Source organism: Saimiri boliviensis, chromosome 10 (assembly GCF_048565385.1).
Source record: "Saimiri boliviensis isolate mSaiBol1 chromosome 10, mSaiBol1.pri, whole genome shotgun sequence".
NCBI lineage: Eukaryota > Metazoa > Chordata > Mammalia > Primates > Cebidae > Saimiri > Saimiri boliviensis.
Genome location: NC_133458.1, coordinates 8,674,420 through 8,701,889, shown reverse-complemented (window position 1 = coordinate 8,701,889; position 27,470 = coordinate 8,674,420). Strand labels below are relative to the sequence as shown.

General features: G+C 50.5%; 1 protein-coding gene across 6 annotated transcripts in view; it reads left to right on the top strand.

Annotated features, from left to right (window-relative positions):
* ZNF862 (zinc finger protein 862) overlaps positions 1–24,999 on the top strand; it is a 31,676-nt gene extending 6,677 nt beyond the window's left edge. For 3 of the 6 annotated variants that reach the window (XM_074378932.1, XM_010340445.3, XM_074378933.1), the window contains 7 exons: positions 235–352; positions 1,086–1,190; positions 2,885–3,582; positions 5,307–5,484; positions 14,389–14,493; positions 15,352–17,466; positions 19,118–22,254. In XM_074378932.1, coding sequence (XP_074235033.1) covers positions 2,896–3,582; positions 5,307–5,484; positions 14,389–14,493; positions 15,352–17,466; positions 19,118–19,293 — 3,261 coding nt within the window. In that variant the 5' untranslated portion in view covers positions 235–352; positions 1,086–1,190; positions 2,885–2,895 and the 3' untranslated portion in view covers positions 19,294–22,254. Of the gene's footprint in view, positions 1–234; positions 353–1,085; positions 1,191–2,884; positions 3,583–5,306; positions 5,485–14,388; positions 14,494–15,351; positions 17,467–19,117; positions 22,255–24,800 lie in introns of those variants that run through there. The other 3 variants (XM_039472562.2, XM_074378930.1, XM_003929840.4) reach the window with 3 other exon arrangements.
* The last annotated feature ends 2,471 nt before the right edge of the window (positions 25,000–27,470 follow it).

The window sequence follows — 27,470 nt, the reverse complement described above, 5'->3', positions numbered from 1 at the left end:
CTGGAGGTAGAAGCAGTGGTGGAAGAGCATTACGTTTGCAATGTGGAATCTGGTCTCAATCCCAGCTCTCCACTGGATACTTGAGTGCCTTTGGCTTTTTTAAGCCTTAATTTCCATCTTCTTAGGGTGGTTGTGGAGATTTAGTGAGATAAAACAGTTAAAACTTTGCATAAGTGTAGGTATTTTTCTTCTCTTCTAATTTTTGAATGCTCTTTCCTCTGATTCTTTGGGTAGACTTTCTGCGCCAAGGACGAAGGTGGTTGGTTGTGTTTCAACATATGCACTGTTTGCTGATTGCAAGTTGGTGACTGTCTACCATGCCTTTCTTTTCTTATTTCACCTTGGCCCCTGTGTAAGTCATGGTAGGGGCAACAATCTCCTACCAATCTTTTGTGAGTAGAAGGATTGCAGCGGGGGTGAGTTGTCTTGTGTCTGCTAAAAGTGTTTGAAAACCACTGGTTCTTCCAAACCAGAAGTTGCAAAGTAGCAGCTTACGGGCCAGATGTGGCTCACTGCTTGGAGTTCTGTTTGGTTTTTCGGCTTTTGTTGCTTTTGTTTGGCTTCTTAAAAATATTTAAGTAAATTGCCAATATTTAATCATTGGGAGTTTTCACGTTAGAATGTGGATTTCTGGCACCTCTCGACAAATGGGATGGTGTGGCAGGGCTGAGCCTGCATCCCGTGTGGCAGTCCTTCTGCCACAGTTGAACAGCTGCTATTCCCTTACATGGGGTTATGCCTTCCAGGTTGCCACAGCCCCTGCACCTGGCCTGGTTTGCTCTGTTATATGACCAGGCTGGCCCCTCTCAGCATTTGGGTTTCTGACCCATAGTTTTTATACCTGTTTAGCCTTCCTTGTGCCCTCAGTCCTTTCTCCTAGTCCCCTGTTCTGTTAGGGGGCTCATAGATATCTGAGTTGCTAAACCACTGAACCACTGTGCTGAACCATCAGGACTCCTACCTCCTCCTTGGCCCCTTATCTCACCATGCTGAGAGAAAGTCACAGACAGATACCTCCTTCGCGTTGTGACCTGGAGCCAGACCCTCATAGTGCTTTGAACTCTTTTTTTTTTTTTTAAACTCAGGACCAACTGTTGCCAACCCTGAGCTGTTCCGTAAGTTCGGGCGAGGGCCAGAGCCATGGCTTGGCAGCGTCCAGGGCCAGGGGAGTCTTCTGGAGCAACACCCAGGTGAGTGTGGACCTGCACCCAGGAGCGGGCACTTGGCTGGAGAGGGAGCAGAGGCGGCCCCAGGACTCCAGGCTCATCCTCGGCCTTTCCCGTCCTCCACCAACTGACACTGCTGTTCTCCCGGGAGTTAGCTTATTAATACCTAAATGTACACACTGCCCCAGCGTCCTTCTCCAGCCGCTCATCTCCCATCGTCTTATTTCTACCCAAGAGAATTTGTTTATAATGAGTATAAGTTCCATGAAGACATGACTTTGTCTTATTTACTACCTTATTCCTAGTGTTTAGACCAATACCTGGCACTCAGCAGTTGCACAGTAGATAATCACTGAATGAATGAACAACTGTCTGCTAATTTCTAGGGATTTATCTTTTCTCTTTTTTTTGAGACGGAGCCTCGATCTGTCACCCAGGCTGGAGTGCAATGGCGTGGTCTCGGCTCACTGCAAACTCTACCACCTGGGTTCAAGCGATTCTCCTGCCTCAGCCTTCTGAATAGTGGAGGTTACAGGCGCCTGCCACCACGGCCAGCCAATTTTTGTGTTTTTAATAGAGATGGGGTTTCACCATGTTGGCCAGACTGGTCCTGTTCTCCTGATCTCATGATAGGTACCCCTAGGCCTCTCAAAGTGCTGGGGGGTTTATCTTTTCTTTCCTCTTTTGATAAGACCCTCCTGTTCACGGATTGGCTTAGCCCTTTACAATCTTGTCATTATGTAAAATAACTGACTTAACCCAGCCCCTCCTGTGGGAGAAGAGAGAGGTGGAGAACAAGAGCCCATATGAATCAAATCACAGAAGTTTGTTTTCCCTTGTGATTTCTCTCAGATAGACCACAAGACACTCTAGACAGCTTTGTGACTCTGTAAAGTATCATAGAGACAAATTTGTTTTGTTTCATTTCTCCTTGCTTGGCTCTTACTTTGAGCCTTCTGACTCCTATTAACCGCCTCATGCCCTTACAGTTTTGTAGACCAGTCTGTTGGCCTGGCATGAAAAATGTTGAGTCCACTGGGCACTGGAACTTATCTTGGTGTATAAGAAATGGTTCCACAGGAGTTACAGTATATTGAGTTGCATTTCATCTAAGGAGTGAATAAAGAAGAAAGATCTTAGTGAGGTCATGAGAGTCCTCATCTCTTTGAAGGGTTGTGGTATAAGAGGAATTAGGCTTGAGTTTCTCTTGAGGACTGAGTCAGTATCCAGTACTTTGATGTAAAAGTATTGGAAGATAGATTACAGCTTAAGGAGAGCTACCTGCGGACCAAAACTGCCTGCCCAGAAGGCAGGTAACTCTCTTTCCATGGAGTCGCGGTGTGTGGCTTTAATGATCTTTTTTTAATCCTATGTTCTATTACATCAATGTTCTTATCCATAAATAAATTTTGACTCCTGAAGATTGTACCACTGTCTTACATTTCACAGATTAGATTGCAAAGATTTTGGCCAGTTGTATCTGTCCTTTAAATTAAAAAAGCAGAAGGGACGGGGAGGGTTCTATAAAGCCATCTCTTTGGCTTTCTTCTGGATTAGGTGAGGGAAGGGTCTGCAGACTTGGCCGGGACTAGAAGAAATTTCAGGTGTATGAGCGCTTTCTGCCTTTCACGTTTGATGTACCTCAGAGCCCCTGTGAGTAGCAGTGGCTCGAACTGTAGGATTTTAAAGCAGATTCCTTCTGTCCCTTTTCTCTAAAGGAAAAAAACAGATGGGCTACATGGAAGAAATGGACGTGCAAGGTCCTACCAAGGAGAGTGGACAGTGCCTGCCGCCTCGGAAGAAAGCCTGCCTTTCCCACCTCAATACGGGGAGTGGACACATCAAGGGAGACTGGGCAGGAAGAAACAGGAAACTCCTGAAGCCCCGGTCCATACAGAAGTCGTGGTTTGTGCAGTTTCCATGGCTGATTGCGAATGAGGAGCAGACGGCTCTGTTCTGCTCTGCTTGCCGAGAATACCCCTCCATCAGGGACAAGCGGTCAAGACTGATAGAAGGTTATACAGGACCATTCAAGGTGGAGACGCTCAAGTACCACGCCAAGAGCAAGGCCCATGTGTTCTGTGTCAATGCCTTGGCAGCAAGGGACCCTGTCTGGGCAGCCCGGTTCCGGAGCATCAGAGACCCACCTGGAGATGTCCTGGCCAGCCCGGAGCAGCTCTTCACTGCGGATTACCCCGTATTCTACCCACCAGGACCTCTGGGAGGCTTTGATAGCATGGCTGAGCTCCTACCAAGCTCAAGAGCTGAACTAGAGGACCCTGGGGGGAGTGGAGCAATTCCTGCAATGTATCTAGACTGCATTTCAGATTTGAGGCAAAAAGAAACCACTGATGGCATCCACAGCTCCTCAGACATGAGTATTTTATGTAATGATGCAGTAGAATCCTGCATTCAGGTAATACGTTTATAATGATTGCTGTATCTTACAGAGAAGGATTCAATACTGAGAACAGTGTGTATCCGTGGAGATGATGAAAAAAAGCATTAGTGATAACCTACTGCTGACATCATAATGTTAGCATATACTGACATGCGTATCGTGGACGAGGCATTGTTTTAGATGCTTTACGTGTATTATCTCATTTAATTTGGACAACAACCCTATTATTATCATCTCCTTTTTGCAAATAACAAAACATACTTTGTGAGATAGAACATTTCTACTTCTGGTATAAAGGAAACAATAATCTTTATTCAGAATCTAAAATAAACATAGATCTCAAGAAATAGCCTGCAACCACAAACAATCACAGAGCTCTTAGTCAGTATTTAACTTTTTTTAAGAGTCAGGCTGTCGTTCTGTCACCCAGGCTGGACTGTGGTGTGATCATAGCTCACTGCAGCTTTGACCTCTGAGGCTCCAGTGATCTTTCCCACTCTGCCTCCAAGTAGCTGGGACTACAGGTGTATGCCACCATACCTGGATAATTTATTAGTTTTTGTAGAGATGGGAATCTCACTATATTGCCCACACTGGTCTTGAACTCTTGGGCTCAATCAAAACTCCCACCTCAGCGTCCCAAAATGCTAGGATTACAGGTATGATGTACCACACCTGGCTAGTATTTTTAAAAACGTTAACTTTAACTTTGGAGTCATGTTGCACTTTTAAACATTGCAGTTTTTCACACGTGTTGTTTGGTGTAATGTTTCTAATGTTGCTGCGAGGCCGGTAAAGCAAGTGCTATTAAACTCATTGTGTTGGAAGAAAACTGAGGCTTTGGAGGAAGTGACATGTCCCGGGTCCTAGCGCTCCTATAGTCAGTGCCAGAATCTGCCCAGAGTCCTGCGCTCCCAGCCCAGTGCTTTCCTTCCATTCCTGGCAGCGCTGCTGGGCACTAAAGGACTCTAGTGCCCACCTAAGGATTCCTTTGTAGTTACCGAATGCTTTGGGAAGTTGTCCTCTAAGGAAACTACGTTCATTGGAAGCTTCTCCATTTCTCACCTGTTGCATAGAAGTAGAATTTTGCAACAAATCATTTTTAACTCCCCTCCAGGAGTCCCATGAGAATAGCTCAGAGGTTCTTCCTCGAGCTGACATCATAAGAAATCCAGCTCAAGTTCATAAACTCTCATTTTTCCAAAATCCAGAAAAACAGCATAGCTCATTTCTTTTCCTGTTCCTGATATTTTTTAGTATTAGGGCAGACATAACCTTTTATGATCTGAACTCCTTTAGCAGTGAGGCATTGTAAACCAGTTGCTGGTGGTAAGCATCGTTAGCTTTTTTGACCACCTCTTCATTCGCATCCCGTTGGGAAATCTCAGAGGTGTTCCTTAAGGCACACGGTCACCTTTTAGTTGTAGTGAACAGAAGGCAGCTCTCAGGACTGACGACAGCAGTCAGACGCTCTGCCCGGCTGCCCATTCTTTTCTCACACTTTCATTTCCGCCCAGGGGATTCTAGGGTCTGACCAAGTCTCACTTGGTTTTTACCTACTGATTCTGGGCCTCCTGAATTTGATTCTTTGACTTTCAATGTATAAATTAGTTCCTCCGAGTGCATCTGGGCCTCTTGGTAAGCTTCCCAGGAGAAATGGGGCTCCGAAGGCCCCGGAAGTGTCACGTGGGTGCCTGGCTTGTCAGGTGGTGCTGAGCGGCCGCTGCTCTTTGTTCCAGGACCCTTCTGCAGAGCGGCTGTCGGAGGAGGTTCCTGTGGTGTTTGAGGAGCTGCCAGTGGTGTTCGAGGATGTGGCAGTGTATTTCACCCGGGAGGAGTGGGGCATGCTAGACAAGCGGCAGAAGGAGCTGTACAGGGACGTGATGCGGATGAACTACGAGCTGTTGGCATCCCTGGGTAAAGACGCACTGAGACTCTTATTCGCCATCCTCATTTGACTCGGGAAGCCCACAAAGGCAGCTGGGGCTTGTGGTTATCTTCCCATTCCTGCCCTCCCATGCACAGACAGAGACCAATCCTGTCTTTGCACCTCAGAACTCCCCTGCTTGGGGTAACTGTGCTTTATCACCTTCTCATCCACCCACTCGTCCACCCATTCATCCCCCACCAGACATTTTGGAGTACCTCCTGTGTGCCAGATGAGCACGGCTGAGCCACGTCTCTGCTTTCAAGGACGTAGCACATTTGTGGGAGAGACAGACATTTTAATAAGAAAACATAAAATAGTACAGTCTCCCCCAAAAGAGCTTCCAGAAGAGTAGCCAGGGCTACTGATAAAGAGAGATTTGATTTCCTGGGTATTGGCGGGAGAGATCAGGAAGCATTTATAGAGTCGGAAATGTTTTATTTGAGTTCAAAACCAGGTGGACCAAAAGGAGGAAGGGCATTGACCCATGATGGTGGGGATGGCCTGGCAGAGCCACCCCATCTGTGCAGCTCAGGGCTGAGGCTCCTGCATTTGGGCCAGGTGCCAGCAAGGGCTGGCAGCCTTCAGGATGGGGGGCATGGGGTTTGGACCTTGGAGCAGGAAGAGGGCAGTGCTCATTACTCAGGATAGTGCTCTCCTCTCCTGCATCTGCTGTTTGATCTTCTCTTTGCGTCTTTCTGGCAGATGAGCAAGGTTCTTATGAAGCATCAAGATGGAAATACAACGTTTTTTTGGACACAGGGTCTCGCTCTGTCACCCAGGCTGGAGTGCAGTGGCACGATGCTGGTTCACTGCAACCTCTGCCTCCTGGGTTTAAGCAATTCTCCTGCCTCAGCCTCCCAAGTAGCTGGGACTACAGGTGTGCACCACCATACCTGGCTAATTTTTGTATTTTTAGTAGAGGCGGGGTTTCACTATGTTGGCCAGGCTGGTCTCCAACTTCTGACCTCAGGTGATCCACCCCCTCCCCTCCCCAGCCTCCCGAAGTGCTAGGATTATAGGCATGAGCCAGCACACCTGGCCAACTCTTCATCTTACACAGCTTTTACATATTTCTTTACCAACATACATTATAACAGAAACCTTGTAGAACAGGCTGTTGTAGGTGCCTTAGGAGTTCCAGCAGCAGCCTGTGTTGTGACTTCCGCAAAACGGGAAATAGGAAAGTTTGTGACTTGATTGATGTCATAGCCCCTTGTGTTACCGCTCTTTCGGGTGCAGCTAAGATCTGGATTATTTTCTAAATATTCTTGACTTACATACATGTTTTTACCATTGTTGATAATTTTTAAATGGCTCCCCAAACATTCAGAAGTGACTTAAATTATTTATTTTGTGGTGACAGGTTTTGTGATCGTGCCCTGGGTTAGGAGTTTCCGTTCAAAGAGCATCACTGCCCCTGCCGTGCTGAAAAGCAGTGAGAGTGAGGGTGAAATTCACATCTCTTTTAAAAATGGGTACCCTCCTACAAAAAGTTGGGTTTTTTTTTTTTAAAGTAATGGGCACTGGCGACTCTGTTTCCCTCTGAAGCCCCCAGACGATGGTGAAAGTACCGGGCACGTGGGGAGGGCTGGCCAGGATTGTTTAGCCTGTGCCTATTCCTTCAGGCTTGTGTTTCATGTACATAAATTAGGCAGTAGGGAAATCTTAGCTAACTAGGGGAATTAAAGTCTTTTAAGTTTTATTTGGATGAACATAAAATGTTATCAGAGGGAAAGGAACTTGTTTTCCTTGCGGGTCAGAGGCAGGAATCAGACAGGCTTTCTAGGGGTGGGCCTGGTGTCTCGGGTTGTCCGTGAAATTTAGACAGGTGTAGGAATCTAGAAATTGAGTTGCACGTGTGTGATTCCTTTCAGTTACTTTAATTGGGTCTCTGGTTATCCTTTATCCCCCAGTTTCAGCAGTTCTTCATTTTTGAGATATAAAAGTGTTTTAAGGAGCCTGGAGACTACAGGCAGGGCCTGGCATAAGCTATTTGTATGTTTAAAAGTGACCTTTTAAAAGGCATCAAGCCAACAACTGGGATATAAAGTAGTGTTGAAACATAGTGGAGATTTTGTAATTGTTATTATTTTTACTTTGGCTAGTTTTTTTTTTTTTTTTTTAAGTTTCCTACACTTTACCCTCCATAACAAATGCTTTAAGAATTGAAAACCAAATATTATTTTGCATTATCATTTAATTACTTTTTGAAATAGAACACAAACTGCCGGGCACGGTGGCCCACACCTGTAATCCCAGCACTTTGGGAGGCTGAGGTGGGTGAATCATGAGGTCAGGAGTTCAAGACCAGCTTGGCCAGCATGGTGAAACCCCCATCTCTACTAAAAATATAAAAATTAGCTGGGCGTGGTGGCATGTGCCTGTAGTTTCAGCTACTCGGGAGGCTGAGGGAGGAGAATCTCTTGAACCCGGGAGGTGGAGGTTGCAGTAAGCCGAGATTGCGCCACTGCAGTCCAGCCTGGACGACAGATTGAGACTCCATCTCAAAAAAAAAAAGAAAAATGACAGTCCCCTGTCCCACCTTTCTCTTTTAGGAAGTCCTCTTCCCCAGAAGCTTGTAGCTGTTTCTTCCAGTAATTTGCTGCATTATTTCTAAATAACGTATGTGGACATAATCTTAGAAGGGATGGACTCCGCAGGATGTGCTCATGAAACAGCTGCATCCTCCAGCTCACATCTGAGCATGTCAGCCCTGGGGCCCCTTTCTTTTTCACCCTCTGGGTTAAATCTAGGCAGGGCTCAGAACTTTTTCTTGTCACACTCAGATAACATAAAATCTTCCTGGTCTAATTTCAGTGAGTGTAATGCCCAGTACAAAGCTCTTCAAAAGTGTCCTGATCCAAAAAAGACAGAGAAAGGCTGGCAAACTCCCGCAATTCAAGGAGACTGAAGCGGTGTGACAACTTGAGTGCATGCTGCTGGGAGAGATGCTGGGCTCTAGAGACATTTTGGGGACAAGGGGAGAAATTTAGTATGGACTGTAGATTAGATAATACTATGATATCAGTGTTGAGCTTCCTGGTTTTGATCATTGTAACTCTGGTTGTATGACACCTTTGCTTTCTGCTGCCCCATTTCAAATGACTGCAGACTTATGTATTACCTCACAGCTCTGCAGGTCGGGAGTCCAGGTGGGCCTAATCAGGTTCTCTGCTTAGGGTCTTAGCCCAAACCAAGGGGCTGGCCAGAGAGGCTTCTGTCCGGAGGCTCTGAGCTCACTTACACTGTTGCCAGAACCTAGCTCCTTGTGGTTCCCCTGCTGCCTATCAGTGGGAGCATTTTCAGCCCAGGGGCTGCCCTTGGTTGCTTCCCTGTGGCCCCTCCGTGCTCAGGCTGGCCGCAGTGTGAAATCGTCATGTGCCTTGAAGCTCTGACTTGGCAGCTGAGAACAGCCCCTGCTTTGAAAGAGCTGTGTAATTAGGTCGGGTCCACCCGCTAATCTCCCTTTGCTGTGCAAGGTGACATGATGACAGCGTGACCTCTCATCCTGTTCAGCATCCCCTCACCTCAGGGGAAAGGGGTCAGGCCAGGGCGAGGGCCCTGGAGCCCGTGTTTGAATCCCGCCTACCACCTATGCGAGCGTCATTTTTGTTGGGTAATACGAAGTCTTTAGGAATAAAGTGGCATGCAAGCAATTTACTCTTAAATGGTTCAGAAAAATATTGTAGTGATGTGTGTAGACCCAGCAAGAGCGTGTGCCTGTGAGCTCACAAGCCTGCCTGGAACACATGAGGCGAGATGTTAGCGATTGGAGTTCCTTATATTATTCGATCTTCTCTGTAAATTTGACTTTGTATCTAAACTTTACCAAAAGGAAAATTTAGGAAACAAAAGCGCAGTTTCTGTGTAGTAGTAGAAAATCTGGACTCCATTTAACACTCAATTCTTGCCTTACCAGCCTCAGTCTGCTGCAGCTATAGAATCTGGACCCATGCAGTAGAAAGAAGGTCTCCTCTTCTCCTACCCCCTGCTGGTTTCAGAATTTCTGACTCATCCTCAGTGGGAATGGCATGGTGGGTAGGTGGGAGAGGTAAAAGAAAGGTTTCACTTGACATGTAATCTGACACCAGCCACTTAAGAGCTGTGGTCCTTTAAAGCTGGTTCTTTGGGCGTGTGTGTGGATTCCGCAATACCCGCCACAGGCCCTGGGATCTTCTTGCTTGCAGTTGCCTGGACCTGGGTAAATGTCTGCCCTGGCAGCCTGTCCCATGTAGATTCCTTCACAGGGGAGCATCAGAGCGGTAGCCAACCACCACGAGCAGGCCCCACAGACACCACCAGGCCTCTTCTTCTTCCCTGCGTAGCCCACATCTGAACCATGGAAGCACTTCCAGACCCTGTGCTCTGACAGACCTGGAGTGTGGGCCATTCCCGACACGGCCACCTCCAAGGCACCGGCAGCCTATGGCTGCTTTAGTCTTACCCAGGCCTGAACTCCTGGCTGCTCAGTGATACAGGTCAGGTTAGGGGAAAGGGCGCACCCACGCTCCCCATAGTCAGGGAGAGAGGCTCACAATACCCTTGACAACGCTTTCCAGAAACATCCCTGGTGCCCAACTTCCTGGCTTCCTCAGTCTCAGCTGTGTGACTCTTCCTTATGGGTGCAGGCTAGAGCCACGCCCCCTCCAACCCCCGCACTGGGCCCTCAGCCATTCTCTTTCCAGGTTAGATGTCCGTGTCTGGCTTTGGAACACTGGAGAGCTGGCTCCTACTTTGGGGGGCTTTGCCAGAGCAGGCAGCCAGAATCACACTTTCACAGCCTGTTGCTTGTGTTTATTGTATTCCCGCTTTATTGATTTTAGATATTCTGTATAGATTCCTACTGTGGAAGATGGAGATATGGCCCTGTTACATCACCTGGGCCCCACTTCTCTTCTCTCCATCCTCTCAGAACAGGTACATCACACTTTTTTGGTTAAATTAGTATAAATTATTTGCCCAGTTAGGATGATGTATGATTTGCTGTTGAACAAGGGGGTGTCGTGTGATGGTATTTCCTTCACTGTAGGACTCTTCCCCCTGGAATTGGAAAATCTTTTCTTCTTTTTTATTTTTCTCACTTACTGTGCCCTCATCAATTCCTTCCAGACTCTCCAGTGGAATTATAAAACTCCTCTGGCCGGGCGCGGTGGCTCAAGCCTGTAATCCCAGCACTTTGGGAGGCTGAGGCGGGTGGATCACGAGGTCAAGAGATCGAGACCATCCTGGTCAACATGGTGAAACCCCGTCTCTACTAAAGATGCAAAAAATTAGCTGGGCATGGTGGCACGTGCCTTTAATCCTAGCTACTCAGGAGGCTGAGGCGGGAGAATTGCCTGAACCCAGGAGACGGAGGTTGCGGTGAGCCGAGATCGCGCCATTGCACTCCAGCCTGGGTAACAATAGCGAAACTCCGTCTCAAAAAATAAATAAATAAATAAATAAATAAAATAAATAAAACTCCTCTGAAGAGGCTTTTCCCCGTGACGGGACATCCTGTGACCTCTCCGTTTCATTCTTTCTCTGGAGACTTCGCTCACAGGGCCTTCCCCTCCCCTGCTCTGTCTAACCTAGGCGCCCTTTAGGCCTGCAGCACACCTGTGGCCTGAGACGTGCCCGTCTCTCCCGTCTCCTGAGTCTTGTCTCTTCTTTCGTGGTTGACGTCTTCATTTTGTTAGTACACATTTTCCAGTGGCTTCCTAAGGAAGGGTGCAGGGGAGGCCGCCTTCTGTGATGCATCCTATCTAAAAATGTAGTATTGGGGTTCAGGGGTACCCCCTCAGTTCCCCTGAGAGGACATTTCTCCAGGTTCTTGGTCACTCATTCCCCAAGAATGGGTGAGGAGACCACGGCACAGTGCACAGTAAATGCCAGACTTAAGAAGTGTTGTAGAAAGTGATTTTATTTAGGTGGAGAGAGAAAGAAGCAGCCAACTCTCACACTGAGCGGGAGAAAGAAAAGCCTCTCCCACACTGAGTGAGAAGGGTTCCCAGAGCGGGAGAACTAGAGAAGGAAAGCTCCTCTCACACTGAGTGAGAGAATCCAGAAAGATGGAACCCAGGAGAGGAAAGCAGCTTCCACACTGAGAGGAGACACGTGCAGTTTAGGAGAGGAAAAGCAGCTTCCACGACAAGAGTGTTCGTGGATGGGGACCCAAACATGGAGTCCAGAGGGGTGTGGAAGACGGGGACTTTTAACCCAGGAGGAGCCCCCCACCTTCTCTAAGACGCCTGGCCGATGAAAGGAGTTCCTTAGAATTTCCGCTGCAGTGATTGACTCTTAGTTTCTTCCCCCGCCCTCGAAATTTAAACATAAACTGTTAAATCTGTTGGATGGAGATGGGAGAGGGGCACGGTGCTGGGAATTTCTTGCCCTAGAAACTACGCCCCCTTGTGGACCTGGAAGGAGAACACATTCCCTCAAAAACACCCATATTCTTCCCTCTTGATTCAGTGATGACTTGGTTGGGCATAGGATTCTAGGTTGGAAATACTTTTCCTCAGCATTTCGAAAGCATTGCCCCTGTAGGTTTTACTGGTGCTGTTGAGAGCTCTAGTGCCTTCTTATTCCAGAATCTTTGAACATGACCTATTTGTTTTACTCCGAAAGCTTTTGAAATTGATTTTGATTTTCTCAAATTTGTAATGACATGCCTTGATGTTTTACATAAAGTGTGTTTTAAATCTTTTGTTTTGGGTATCTGGTATTTCCCTTCCATGTAGAAACTTGTCTTTTCCTGTTTGGGGAAATTTTCTTGTATGATTTCTTCCTATCTATTTTCTCTTTTCTTTCTTCCAGAAACTCCTTCCTGTTAGTTTGATTTTAGACTTCCTGGATTGAGCCTCTGGTTTTCTGTTTGTTTCTTTTTCTCCTGTTTTCTGCTTTTATCTTTTCTAGACTACTTTCTTGTACATTTCCTCCATTTTATTTTCTAACAATGGTATTTATTATTGAGTTTTTAATTTTTTATTCTATTGGGTTTTTTAGTTTCTAAAACTCTTATTGCCTCTTTCATGAAAGGCTATCATGACTTTTCTCACTGGCAATATTAATTCTCATTATTTGGAAGTTTTGTTTTGCTCCTTGCTCTATCTCAAGTTCTTCCAAACTTTTTCCTACTCGTTTTGGTTTCTCTCTTTTATGTTAGAAGCTTTTCTTAAATAATTATTTCTAGGTTCATTCCTGTGTAAGAGTAAGCCTTTAAAAACTGACTGGAAGCTCTGTGCATGGCTGGGAAGATCAAGAGTATGTTCCACTTTTCACTGTAGGGTAATCAGCTGTAAACCCAGATGTCTTACTGAAGAACCCACAAAAGTCAGTATCCGTAGATCTTTTGAGGGAAGAGAGAAGGGCCATTCCATTTTTCTAAAGAAAACACTTCCCGTCTCCTGTTTGGAGGGTGTGATAAGCCCAGCCAGCATTCTTGGAGTCGAGCAGTGCACCCCTCAGTCCATAGACGTGACTTGATCTCCCTGCTTTCAGAACCACACCGCCCATTCACCTTTCCCTGTATATGGTTTCTGGGATCTGGAGCTTTTCTGGGTAAGTTTTTCTGTACACTAAGCCTCTCTTCTCCTCTGGGGTGTGGTGGTGGTATTTCCTGGAACAGGTGAGGGGACCAGGGATTTAGCAGATTTCTGTGCAGACTCTGAGCCAGTCCCCTGCTCCCTCCTGTTCCCCACCCACCACCTTCTCCTGCACCTGGTGCCTGCAGTTGCTGAATCTTTCTGGGATTCCGTGGTACCAACCAACTTGCTTCTCCTTGTTAACCCCTCCGCAGGCACGTGGTGTTCAGCTCTGTTCGTTTCTCTTTTGCTCCTTTCCTTCCAAAATTGGAAGGTCCGATTTTTCTCTTGGGCTTATCCCTCATTTTGTTGTTATTATTCCTTTGCATATATCCTTCTTAAAATATCTCTAAGTATCTCATTTATTTTTCCTTTGCATATATCCTTCTTAAAATATCTGTAAATGTCACATTTAGAAATATTTTAAGAAGGATATGTGTTCAATCTAACACACTTTAGTAATTTACTTTTTATTTTTATTAGTAATAAATATATAGATATTACACACACACACACACACACACACACACACACGTATCATTATATATATAAAGATATTCAAGTGATCCAAAGATAAGCAGTGGAAACCAACCTCCTTTTCCCTTTGTCCTTCACTTCCTCCCGGGAGCACCCATAGGCCCGGTTGCTTGTGTGGCCTTCCACAGAAAGTGTATGCACATATTCACATAGACACACACAAAAGCATGATGTAGATAGTGATGGATTTTATTTTCAGTAGAGGAAACAGTTTATTTGCATACCCTGAACAATACTCCTATTTAAGTAAAGTGCTTAATCCAAAGACACAAAACTCTTTTAGTCAGATTTCAGGCTGCATGGCAGGTGGTAGATATTTTGGGGGTGCCCTCCATGTGCCCATTTCAAAAACCTATATAGTTGATCACCTGCACAAAGGCCAGTGGTGGGGTAGAGGGGCACATGGGTGGGCCAGCTGTGGGTGGCACCTTCCACTCCTCAAGTGGCTGCACGCCCTCCCCCGCCACCACACACACTGCTTCTCTCTCTTGCTTAGTCCCTGCGTTTCTTCCTGTTTCCACCCTTCCCACTCTGGTGTGTATGGCTGGACCATGACTCCCGGGGCTGGCCTGTGGGTCTGAGGAAGTCCCATCCTAGCAGAGGCATGCCCCTCCTCGACTGCCTCTTTCGCACTCCGGGTGTGCGCTCAGCCTGCCCCAGCCCACCAGACTTTTTAAGGACAGAACACAGAGACACCTCTGTGTATTTCAGGGGCCGAGTCTAGCTTGAGCGGGCTACTCAACTTGGCCTCAGCATTGATAGCAGCATGATTCTTCATCTCTGCAACAGGACCTGCTGCTGCCAAGCCGGACTTGATCTCCAAACTGGAGCGGAGGGCTGCGCCCTGGATCAAGGACCCAAATGGGCCAACGTGGGGGAAAGGTCGTCCTCCAGGTGAGTCTAAACCGATGGCGTTCTGAAGGGCACGTGCCAGGGTGTCTGTGATGAGTCACACAGCATGAGTTCAGCTGTGCTCATCCGACTGGGGCCCATAGGGCACCAAACCGGGCAGAAGGCCCTGTGCAGACAAGATGAGTAAGCAACGAACCCTGCCCACAGAGTGCAGAGTAGTCTGTGAAACTGGGAAACAACAGGTCCTCTTGTAAGCAGAAGGGCTGATAGGGACTGTGGCAGAGCTGGTGGGAGCAGGTCGGTGGGGACACTGGTCTCAAGGAGCCAGAGGACCCAGAGGTCTGTGAGCCTCTCATCCCTTCTCCCTCCTCCTCTGTGCTTGGTGACAGCACCATTTTTGTGAGAATTCATTGTCTTGGGTGTCTCACTCAATCAGTAACATCTTTGCTTGTAGCTACTGCACATACTTCTGGACCTACTTCTTTCTGAGGCTTGTAAGAAGCCTTGGCAGGTATTTAACCTGTTTCCATAGTGGAGCTTCACACAAGGCTGAAAGCCAGCTGCTTATCCGACAGCCTCTATGTCCCCAAGGGGGTTAATTGAGCTTATTGGCATCTGGTGTCACGTGATCCCAGGGTAGCTGCATGGATAGGGTGGTGCGGGTGCTGGTGAAAGAACCCACAAGGATTAGCAACCACTCTGGGGGAGCCAGATTGACTTTCCCAGATAAGAATGGAGGAGGGTTAAAGTGGACGCCACTACTGATCTCTAGAAAGAAGGACTGCATTCGTCCTCTCTGCTGTGCTTAATGGATACTTATAAATTTGGGGGTGTCTTAGCTGATAGAAGACTGCAGAGTTCTGGGTAGCAGAACCAAGCATGATTGAATTTTCCCCAAAGGGAACAAGAAGATGGTGGCAGTGAGAGAGGTGGACACACAGGCCTTGGCTGCAGACTCCGCGCTGCTTCCAGCCTCTCCCGTGGAGGCCCATGCCTCCTGCTGCAGTGCCGGCTTTTGTGAAGGAGAAGGAGATGGACCTAGGAGAATCAAGAGGACATACAGGCCCCGTTCCATTCAGAGGTCATGGTTTGGGCAGTTCCCATGGTTGGTAGTTGACCCCAAAGAGACCAAGCTCTTCTGCTCAGCCTGCAAAGAAAGACCTAATCTCCACGACAAATCATCTCGGTTAGTTAGAGGTTACACGGGGCCTTTTAAAGTGGAGACTTTAAAATATCATGAAGTCAGCAAAGCGCACAGGCTCTGTGTCAACACGGTTGAAATCAAGGAAGATGCCCCTCAGACTGCCCTCATTCCGGAGATCTCCAGTGACCTCATGGCCAACATGGAGCATTTTTTCAATGCCGCCTACTCCATCGCATACCACTCAAGGCCCCTGAATGACTTTGAGAAGATCCTAAAGCTTCTCCAGAGCACTGGGACCATGATACTGGGCAAGTACCGCAATCGCACAGCGTGCACTCAGTTCATCAAGTACATCTCCGAGACGCTGAAGAGGGAGATCCTGGAGGACGTGCGCAAGTCTCCCTGCGTGAGCGTGCTGCTGGACAGCTCCACCGACGCCTCTGAGCAGGCCTGCGTGGGGATTTATATCCGCTACTTTAAGCAGATGGAGGTGAAGGAGTCCTACATCACTCTGGCCCCTCTCTACACTGAGACAGCAGATGGGTACTTCGAGACCATCGTTTCCGCCCTGGATGAGCTGGACATCCCCTTCCGGAAGCCTGGCTGGGTGGTGGGGCTGGGGACGGATGGCTCAGCCATGTTGAGCTGCAGAGGAGGCCTTGTGGAGAAGTTCCAGGAGGTCATCCCGCAGCTGCTGCCTGTCCACTGTGTGGCCCACCAGCTGCACCTGGCCGTGGTGGATGCCTGTGGGAGCATCGATCTGGTGAGGAAGTGCGACCGGCACATCCGCACCGTCTTCAAGTTTTATCAGTCCTCAAACAAGAGGCTGAACGAGCTGCAGGAAGGTGCAGCAGCTCTGGAGCAGGAGATCCTCCGCCTGAAGGACCTGAATGCCGTGCGGTGGGTGGCCAGCAGGAGGCGCACGCTGCACGCCCTGCTCGCCAGCTGGCCCGCGCTGGCCAGGCACCTCCAGAGCGTGGCGGAGGCTGGGGGCCAGATTGGGCACCGGGCCAAGGGGATGCTAAAGCTCATGCGTGGTTTCCACTTCGTCAAGTTCTGCCACTTCCTGCTGGACTTCCTGAGCATCTACAGGCCTCTGTCTGAGGTGTGCCAGAGGGAGATTGTGCTGATTACAGAGGTGAACGCCACGCTGGGCCAGGCCTATGTGGCCCTGGAGAGCCTCCGTCACCAGGCGGGGCCCAAAGAGGAAGAATTCAACACCAGCTTCAAGGATGGGCGGCTCCATGGCATCTGCTTGGACAGACTGGAGGTAGCGGAACAGCGGTTCCAGGCGGACAGGGAGAAGACGGTCCTGACGGGAATCGAGTACCTCCAGCAGAGGTTCAGTGCAGATCGACCGCCACAGCTCAAGAACATGGAGGTGTTTGACACCATGGCCTGGCCGAGCGGGATCGAACTTGCCGGTTTTGGGAATGATGACATCCTCACCCTGGCCAGGTATTTCGAGCGCTCCCTCCCAGCAGGATACAGTGAGGAGGCTCTGCTGGAGGAGTGGCTGGGTCTGAAAGCCATCACCCAGCACCTCCCGTTCTCCATGCTCTGCAAAAACGCCCTGGCCCAGCACTACCGCTTCCCCCTGCTGAGCAAGCTCATGGCCGTGGTGGTCTGTGTGCCCGTCTCCACCTCCTGCTGTGAGCGGGGGTTCAAGGCCATGAACCGGATCAGGACTGATGAGAGGACCAAGCTCTCCAACGAGGTGCTCAACATGCTCATGATGACGGCTGTGAACGGCGTGGCTGTCACAGAGTACAACCCCCAGCCCGCCATCCAGCACTGGTACCTGACCTCCTCAGGCCGGCGTTTCAGCCACGTCTATGCCTGCACCCAGGTGCCAGCCCACTCCCCTGCAAGTAAGTAGCCGGGCTCCCCCAAGTCAGGGAATCTTGCCCTCCAGCCCCATGCTGAGCCACAGGCCAACAAGACAGGACTGCAGGTCCCTGTGGAGCTTCTGCCACGAGCCCACCCATTTGCTAAGCCAGTGGGTACTAGACGCATGACGCCCACCCTCCAGGAGTTTGCGCCCCTGCCAGGGAGACAACACACATGTGCTCTAGGTAGCAGGGCTTAGTGCGGAGAGCGTGCATTTCCGGAGCCTGTCTGCCCCGGTGACTGCTGTGCTGGCTCTGTCCCCACCTCGCTGTGTGGCATTAGTCAAATCTGTCTCTTTGTGCCTTAGTTTCTCATCTGCCGAGTGAGTTGTACCTGGAAAGCACTCAGGACAGTGCCTGGCAGGTGGTGCAGATGGTACTAGTTAAAGGTCAAGACCACTGTGGGAATAGGAGAGGGTGACCAGCCCCAGGCAGCGCCATCACATTCCAAGTGGGCTGTGTAGACTCGGCTGTGCGGGACTCTAAAGAGGGACGAGGTCAGCCTGGCTGTGGAGGAGCTGAGATGCAGAGGAGATGGTAAGGCTTTCAGGCAGGAATTGCACAGGGCAGGGGAGAGCAGAAACAGCCTCGCTGGAGCGGGGGGCTTGGGCCAGGGACTTGCTTGAGGGGGAAGCTGTATTAGAAGGGAGGGCAAGTTTTACTGAAAGCCATAGACAGGAAATTTTCTCTCTTCAAGTTGTCTTTTGAAAACCAAAGATGGAACACATTCTTTTTTTGCAGTGGGGAAAATAATAATAATAATAATAATAAGGAAAACCAAAGCAAAGATGCAAGCTGTTGGGGTTCTGTAGACCACTGGCAGCCACTTGACAAGGACGGGGCAGTGTTCCCTCTCCTGGCGTCTCTAGATGGTCTCCTTCCAGCTGGGGCTGCTCCAGCTTTCACCTCTGAGTCTGTGGCCATCAGAAATGGGACTGGGTCTCAGGGTTGACAGGGGCTCTCTGTAGGAAGCAGGGTGGCCCTGGAGCCACAGCAGGGCAGGTGGGGAGGAGAAGAGACCCCTCACTGATAAGAGACAGGGAGAGCCAAGAGAGAGGGCTGGGCGAGCCCATCACCCAGGCGTTTGTTGAGGAAGTTGCTCAGTGTCCAGCCCTGTGGGTGTGAAGGAGAAAGACAGGATGACAGGTGTGCACTCGTGCGCGTTACTCTTTCCACAGGGACAATGGGACCAGCACAGATCGGTCCAAACACTACCCGACTGCACGCTGAGGCCTCCTTCCAGGCAGGGCTCTCAGCCTTGGCACTGCTGCCACTGGGGCTGGGGGATTCTCGGCTGGGGCCCCTCCCGTTCACTGTGGGAACTTGAGCAGCATCCCTGGCCTCTACCTATTAGATACCCACTTAGCATACCCCTGACTTGTGACAAAGAAAATCATCTCCAGACATTGCCAGATGGCCCCTGGGGGACAAAATGGCCCCCAGCTGAGACCCCTTGTCTTAGGAGGAAAGAATGAGCAGAGCAGGCACAGAAGGGAGCTGCAGTGAGCAGTCGCGGTCCTGTCTCCAGTCTGTTCTGCCAAGCCTTCTTCACCAGACAGTCCCTGGGTGAAGTTGAATGTGGAAGGCGGTCTCTGTAGGTCGGTCTAATTGCCTTCTCCTTCCTCTGTCACAGGCGCCAGGCTCAGGAAGGGGGAGATGGGAGCCCTGTATGTGGAGGGGTCCGGGACCCAGAAGCCACCCACCCTGCCCTCCAGGGAAGCAGTGGAGGTACTGAAGGACTGCATTATGGTGCCTCCCGAGAGCCTCCTGTACCCCAACAGCAGCCGGGAGGCCCCCGGCCTGTCCTGAGGGACAGGGAGTCCTTGGTCACAGGGACGGTTCTGCAGGACCTAGACTGCCCTCGGCTCTCCCACTGGCGGGGATGCTCTCTGAGCAGCAGGAAGTGGGCAGTGGCGTCTGGAGCGATGTGGGCATTAGGAGGTGCATGACCTGTTTCCTGAGGCCCGGCTCAGCACAGCCAAGCCTCATGCAAGTGTGCCAGAAGGTTCTTACCGCAAGTTCATTTTTAAGGTGCTCCAGAAAATAACCCAAAATAACCCCATCATGAAAGGTTTCAACCCCTATTGTGGTGGCGAGAGGACTGTTGTGATGGGGAGACTGTTGGACGTCCCTGGGGAATGTTCCAGGGAGGCTGCCCACAGCCTAAGTGGGAGGAGGGAAAGGCCAGTCTGTTAGAGGTGGAGGCTGAGCCTTCTCTAGGGACAGCTGGCCTGGCTGCAAGCACCCCCAGAGACTTAGTTCTTCGACTTCCCACCCTGGCTCCCACAGCAGAAGCAGTGAGGCCTTGATTTGGCGGGGAACTCTACCTCTTCCCAGGGCTTCCTTCAGGACAAAACAATCACAAGCCCTTTGCACACAACGCCCAAGAAAGGTTCTCTTCCTGCAGCTCCAGATGGTGGAGCTGGGGCTCTCCTGGCAGGGGGCCCGGCGCTTCCCGTATTGCTGAGCCCCATCTGACCTGAAGCATGCCTGGCTGGGTTTCCTCATGAGAGGATGGGTCCAAGTTGGAGTGGGGAGGCTTGCGATGCAGCCCCAGCTCTGCTGAGGCAGTGGTCTGATTAATCCCTTCCTCTTTTCTGTGCCTCAGTTTCCCTCCCCATGAAGTGGCAGCAGAGAATCCAAGTGCCTGCTGACTCCCCATCTGCCCTAGGATTAGTGAGTGAGAGCCTCGAGCCCCCTGAAAGACCTCTGGCTGCAGTGTGGACTTAGCTGCCTTCCACCCTGGCCTCGTCCTTAGTGGGACAGGTAGGAATTTGTCTCCAAAGCCCTTGTAGGAGTTGCTCTCCGAATGCATCGTCTGCACGACAGGCTAGTCTACTCTTCTCCAAGTTGCCCTGGGGACTCTGCATCAGGATTGCCAGGGCCCATTAAGGCATCCCTGGATGGGAGTTCAGGGACGGGGGCTTTGAACAACCTCCTCCAGGAACTGTGGGCCTGCTCCAGCTTCAGAACCGCAGAACCACTGCCCTAGAAGGACAGAGGGGCTCCTGGCACTGCAAGGTTCACACCTTCCTCACCTTGTTTTAAATAGGCAGGAAGTAGGTGCCATCCATCCCAGCTTGCTCGTTGCCTGGCTCAGGCAGGTCCTGTGCTGTGCTGCAGGCCCCTGTGGGTGGGGACTTCTCTGTAGTCTGCTGCTTCCCATTTCCAGGGTGGATGCTGGTGTCCAGGTACCTGAGTACCTTTTCCATTCCCAGGGTAGATGCTGGCATCTAAGTACCTGAGTACCTTTTCCATTCCCAGGGTAGATTCTGGCATCTAAGTACCCGAGTACCTTTTCCATTCCCAGGGTCGGTGCTGGCATCCAAGTACCCGAGTACCCTTCCCATTCCCGGGGTAGATGCTGGCGTCCAAGCACCTCCCCAGTGCCACGGGCGCCCTAGTACCCAACATGCCCTTCCATCCCCACCCCAGCACTCAGCCCTAGCTCTGTTGCTTTCCTGTTGTTTTTGGCGCTAGTCAGTCATTCCTTTCTTGCTTTCTGTCTTTGACCTGTGGCAACATCTCCCAGCCCTTTTGGGTCTGGCGGTCAGAGGGGACCCCACAGGCCTGTGGTGCAGGAGCTCTGGGTGGTGTTACTATCTGTGTGGCCAAGACGTCCACGCCTTCCTCTCCCCAGTGCCGTCTCCATGGGGATTCAGGAGCTTGCCCAGGTCAGGCACTGTGGATGTGAATTGGTGGAACGGGAGGGAGAAAGGCCTTTTTAGCTAGGGATGGAGCCTCCGCCCTACGCACGGGGATTCCACACCAAGGTGCTGTTCCAGCACACATGCTTCCCATGGCCTCTTCATCCTTGAAGAATCCCGCAGAGCACGAGGCCATCCTGTGAGCAGCCGTGGGTGTGTCTCTGTGGGAGTAGTTCTGGAGCGGAGGTGGAAGCCAGGGGAGCACTACCCTCTCCACGTCAGCATCCATGTGCTCCGAGGGCACCGTCCAATCCCTGCCTTAGGTGGTGGGAAAGTGGGTCCCCTTACAGCGGGACCACTGAGAACGCTGTTTGTCATAGAGTTTGCACTGCCCAATTTCTCCAGGGGCGTGGGCCTGCGTCATTCCCCTTTGTCAGCTAATGGCAAAGAAGGAAGAAAGTGACTGCCGTCTCAATCCTGAATTTCCCCGTTCAGGACCCCCATGGAAACACAGTGAGCGTCCTTACCAGACGCCCCTGGCCCTGGCCGGCCCCTTTGCATGGTTTGAAGGCTGCCTGGAGATCTCCGTGTTGGAGAGGCTTCCTGTTTATGCCTCACAAGGGCTCTAGGGGTAGAGGGAGCACACACTCTGGCATTGGCTAGAGTCCCAGTGCCGTCGCCCCTCTCCTCCATCCCTGTGGTCTTGACAGCATCCTTATGTATATGTCCTGGCATTTCCCCTCTCTCTCCCTGATGACTGGTGCCTGCTGGGTCTGACATTCCAAGTAACCAGCATGTAACTGGTAGTTTGATCCCGCTAGCCATAGCGACTCCAAGTGGGAGTGAGGTAGCCCCCTATCCTGGAAGATACCTTAGAATGTGTGACCTCGCTCCAGACCTTTGCTTCTCTCTCCTGCAGAAGGTGAGTTTCTAGGGTGCTAAGTACCTACCAGGACAGCATGGAGGGGCAGCTCCCTCATACAGTTGTCTGCTTAGCCAGGTGCACTAAGTGTGACTGGCCCGGGGATGTTCTCTCCTCTGTTTTCAAAGATGAAAGGGGTTTTAAAAACCATGTGTGATTCCTAACGTTTTGCTACCTGAATAAAGCAGAGTCTATTTCAACACATCTTTGTCCTGTGTGTCCCTAAGCAAGGAGCAGGAGCTTAGAGAAGCTAACGGAACGAGATCTGCCCTTGCTCGAGAGGGGACAGGGCCAGTAGAGGTGCCCAGGGGAAGTGCCTGTGTGCTCACCTTATTTTTGTCTTTTGATTTCTTTTCTCTCTAATCCTTGAAAGTGAGCTCAATCGTTTTTGCCAGTTAGAAGGTAGAGATGAGAGTGGGCCATTCGTGCCTTTTCTGGAGCACGGCAGTTTACAAAGTGCTTTTACGTTCATGATCTCATTTGGTTTACTGAAATTAAAAAGCTAGACTTTCAAGGAAAAAACATCGATTTCCACTGGTGGTGAAAGCTGCTGCATCAGACCTGTTAGTCAACAGCACTCCTTAAGGCCAGGCTCCTGAGAGCCTTCCCGCCAGCCCTTGCAGCTCCACAGCCTCGGGGTGGCATGTTCCAGTGGTATTGCAGCAAAGGTTTGCAGAGACTTGGGATACCACCAGATCTCTTTGGTAAGGAGACTCAGCCTTACTTGAGCATACAAGATTTTTTAAAAAGGCATTGAAACAACTATCGAAGCAGAGGCACAGACAGCAGGGCTTTAGGTTTGGGACTGGGAGTTAGTGCGGCCTCCATGCGGTGAAGACCTGACCCTGTGGTGGGGGTGAACAGGGTCTCCTTCATCCTCTCCTGGGTTCCCTTCAAGACAGATGGATTTCACTAGGGAAGCATGATGCCGGTAGCCCCCATCTCAGGCTAGGCAGGGTAGGTTCCCAGGGAGGCAGCTCTCAGCACAGCCTCTTCCATCACTGCAGCTGGATATAGAAGGAGGGGAGCCATCTGAGACCCTGAAAGGTGTTGCACTCCTGCCTGTCTTTTTCCCAAGAGTGCTCCTGACATCCAGAGTGCAGTCAGCAGGCCTTTCTAACTGAGCTGGCTGCCTCAGATGCCTCAGCCCCATTGCTGGGGATGCTTCAGTGGGGCCTCCTCACTGTGGGCCTTCTTTTGGGTCAGTATGATCTTTGTGTCCCTTTCCCATGCCAGCAACACTTGTAGGCTTCACCTGGCTGGCCCTGGCTCCCAGTGCTCTTGAGATGCTGCCTCTGACTGCAGCTCCTGCCACACTCACAGCACATGGCTGCCGCTCCCCTCTACCCCTGGGAATGGCTGCCCAGAGATTCCTGTTTTGAACCTTTTGCCACGCTCAGGACAGCCACCAAGGGCACTGGCACTCGTGACAACAGAAGAGCCCTGCAGTGCTATGGCTCCTCCAACGGGCCAGGAAAAGCTGTGGGGCTCAGACACACGGAGCACACTCCAGACAGGCACAGGGCCTCTGGGTCGTGACGGTTTGCCAGTGTTTCGTGGTCCTGGGCCATGCACAGGCTTCTTGGCAGCCAGGAGAGGCTGTCTCTACATTTGATGTGCACACCTGAAAGAGCAGTCCTCACCCACAGGGCAGTGTCCTCCCACACCCCCAGGAGGGCCTTCCTGTGCCATCTGAGCTACACTTAATGGAAAGCCTTTGCTACACCAGGACACTTTCAGGGCTACACCCCCACGTGACTGTGCTCACTGGCGGCCAGGGCTATATGGCTGTTGAAGCTCTTCGCACACTTGGCACAGATCAATGGCTTTTCCAGTGGAATCTAAAGGACTCAGGCATTCTCAGAGGCCATTCTGGCCTTGGAGTTTTTCAGCTTCTGGAATTAGTGTGTGACCACTCTAATTGAGCCTGTGACCCAGTTGCCTCTAGAATCATATTCGGTCTCGTTTCTGACTTTGTTACCAAATTCTATTAAAGAAAACTCAGACATTAGCCTAGTGATGGGGACACACTCCTTTTGTTCAGTGTGGCCTGCTCAGACCCCAGTCCCCAGCCCCAGTGAGATTACTGCTAAGGGCATTGTTCTGTGGATGCCACACCCAGGGTGTGGGTCAGCATCCCAGCTCAGAGGAGCAGCCCAGTTGGTCTGAGAACACTGAAGTCCTAGAGCACTGGGGAGGGACTCCTGACCAGCGCTCTTCCCACTCTCGTTCCAACACACGCGCAGGGAATGTCCTGGCCCAGGGAGCCAGGGCTCTCTTCCTGCCACTTTAATAATTCCCTGCAGCAGCCACTGCTAGACAGCAAGCCGGGGAAGCCTTCTTATGCAGAAATCAAAATTATGTTTATAAAAGTGTCACAGAGTCCCTTATGAAGAGAGCTGGACAGAGGAGGAGCCGACCGTTTCCTGACTGCCCAGTTCAGTGTGCCTCATTAAATATGTGCCGTCAGCAGTCTGCCATGAGGTGCAGTGAGAACCTTCTGCTTCATCCCTCCAAGCTGGGCTGTATCATAAAATCCATACTTTATTTTCCTTCTGCGTAGAGAATCAGAAAGGAAACGAAGGAGATTTCAGAAAAGGGCTTGTGAGATGGAGCATGTCAGAGCCGAAGATCTGTGGCTGTGAGACATGCCCTCCTGAAGGAGCCACGCCTGATTGCCCTCACCTGACTGTCCCCTCAGTGTAGCTTGTCTCAAGAGGTTTACAGTATGGCCGTGTTTCTCACAGGTTACCCAAAGTCCTGTCACAAAGGCGGCAACAAAGAGAAGTACAGAACCTGAATCCAAGCCGGGCGCGGTGGCTCAAGCCTGTAATCCCAGCACTTTAGGAGGCCGAGGTGGGTGGATCACGAGGTCGAGAGATCGAGACCATCCTGGTCAACATGGTGAAACCCCATCTCTACTAAAAATACAAAAAGTTAGCTGGGCATGGTGGCGTGTGCCTGTAATCCCAGCTACTCAGGAGGCTGAGGCAGGAGAATTGCCTGAACCCAGGAGGCGGAGGTTGTGGTGAGCCGAGATCGCGCCATTGCACTCCAGCCTGGGTAACAAGAGTGAAACTCCATCTCAAAAAAAAAAAAAAAAAAAGAACCTGAATCCAAACCACATAAGTGCTGTGGTTGATCAGATACTGATTCATGGGTTGATCGGAGACCAGCAGGCACTAAAGGCTCAATGAACATGGTGATCTTTGTGCAAGAGGTGTTCCATCAAGACTTACCTGGCTCAGTGGTAGCTTTTGGCTTCTGTTGGAGGCTGGGATCCTTCACCCAAAGCTCGTGTTCCCTTTCAAGTCTACAGGTGATCTCTGGTTTGGCAGCAGCACGCACCAGAAGGAGAAAGAGCCGACCACCCCTTAACCCACATTGAGTGCACGTAGACCTGCATCAGTCCTGAAGCCTGACTTGTACCACTCACTTAATGCTCTGGGCTCACCCCACCAATTTAGGACAGGGGGGTAAGTTGTAAACCTGAGAGCTCTGAAACAGGCAGGTCCTGGCATACAAGCAGGAATGTTTATTTCAGAGCAACTTCAGGAGTGCCAAGGGCTGATAAAACAGTGTAATTGTCATGATGCATTTTCCCATGGCCAGGGGCTCTTGAAGGAAAAACAGGCTCAACCAGTGATAGACAACCGTGCTCTGGGTCTACCTGACCCCACAGGCCAGGGACACCCCTATTAGATGGCAAACGAGCAAGGGGCCAACGTCCTCAACCAGGGAGGCTCCCAGCTCCTAATTCCTTCTTATCACATCCTGATACAGTTCCTTCTGCTCCTTATGGTCACCAGAACAGTGGGTGGGAGGTAGGTGGTCACACCCTTCAGTGTCATAGGCCTTACTTGCAAACACAGAGACATCCGGAGCTGTTGTCCTCACTCTGACACAGGCCCTGTCTGCAGAGAGTATTGGGATAATCTGTGACTCTGAAGTGTGATTTCCTAGAGCAGGCGTCCCCAAACTTTTTACACAGGGGGCCAGTTCACTGTCCCTCAGACCATTGGAGGGCCGCCACATACTGTGCTCCTCTCACTGACCACCAGTGAAAGAGGTGCCCCTTCCTTAAGTGCGGCGGGGGGCCGGATAAATGGCCTCAGGGGGCCGCATGTGGCCCACGGGCCGGGCCGTAGTTTGGGGACGCCTGTCCTAGAGCCTCAAGTGTGCCGGGGCTGTTGTTCATTCGCGCTGGGGGAAGATTCAGGGAAGTTTTAAAGAGCCTCTTCCAGTGGCTCCTTCTGCTTCTACCCTTTCTAGGAATTCATCAGTCCCAAATTTATGAAAAGATGAATAATAGAGATGTCAGCAACGTCAGGACCTCGCTCCCTGAGAGATGTCTTGGAAACTTGTCAATCACACCCCGAAGCACTCACCAAGGAGCTGGCACTGCAGTCAGTGGTGCCAATACCAACCAGAAGCCACCAGGGCAGAGGGGAACCATGAAGCCAGTGGAATGCACAGCACCACATCAGCAGCCCGGTGTAGGCACGGCCTTTTGCCTCATGATATTGCCTCTGAAAATATCGTCCTCAGCCTGGGCACAAGCTCTAGGGATGAGCTGGGGTGTGGAGGAGTCACTGGATTAGGAAGGAGAAGCCTCGGCCTTATGTTCTGATTCTTTAACCCATGAGCTGTGTGGGTCTAGGCAAGTTACTTCACTTCTCTGGGTCTCAGTTTTATCACCTGTAAAGTGAGCAGATTGCCTTAGAATGCCTCTAAGATCCCTTTCAGCTAAAAGCAAAGTTGTATGGAAGTAAGTGAGGCCAGGTGCAGTGGCACACGCCTGTCTGTAATCCCAGCACTTTGGGAGGCCATGGCGGGCAGATCCCCTGAGGTCGGAGTTCACTGGCCAACACAGTGAAACCCCATCTCTACTAAAAATACAAAAATTAGCCGGGCGTGGTGGCATGCACCTGTAATCCCAGCTACTGGGGAGGTTGAGGCAGGAGAATCACTTGAACCCAGGAGGTGGAGGTTGCAGTGAGCTGAGATCATTGCACTCCAGCCTGGGCAACAAGAGCGAAACTCCATCTAAAAAAAAAAAAAGAATAATAAGAAGAAAATAAACAGGTGTTACTGTGGAACTCTATTTTGGGGAGCTGCTTGATCAGGTGAACAGTTTGCACCTGGAAATGGGGTTCCAGCCCTGAGCTGCTCACATCTTCCAGTCATGCTGCAGGGAACAGCCAGAGCTTGTGACCCAAATGAGGCTTTAGTGGTTGGAAAAGGAGCCAGTTCCTGGTTTCAATCCCTTCATGGACCTCAGACTATCACAAGGCTGCCAAACAAATGACACTAGCAATCACATGCAAATTGGACCGAAATCAAACTTCAAAGACATTAAAGGAAAACAGTAAGAGCTACAGGCAGCTAACGTGAATGGCTGCTCAGACTCAGCACTG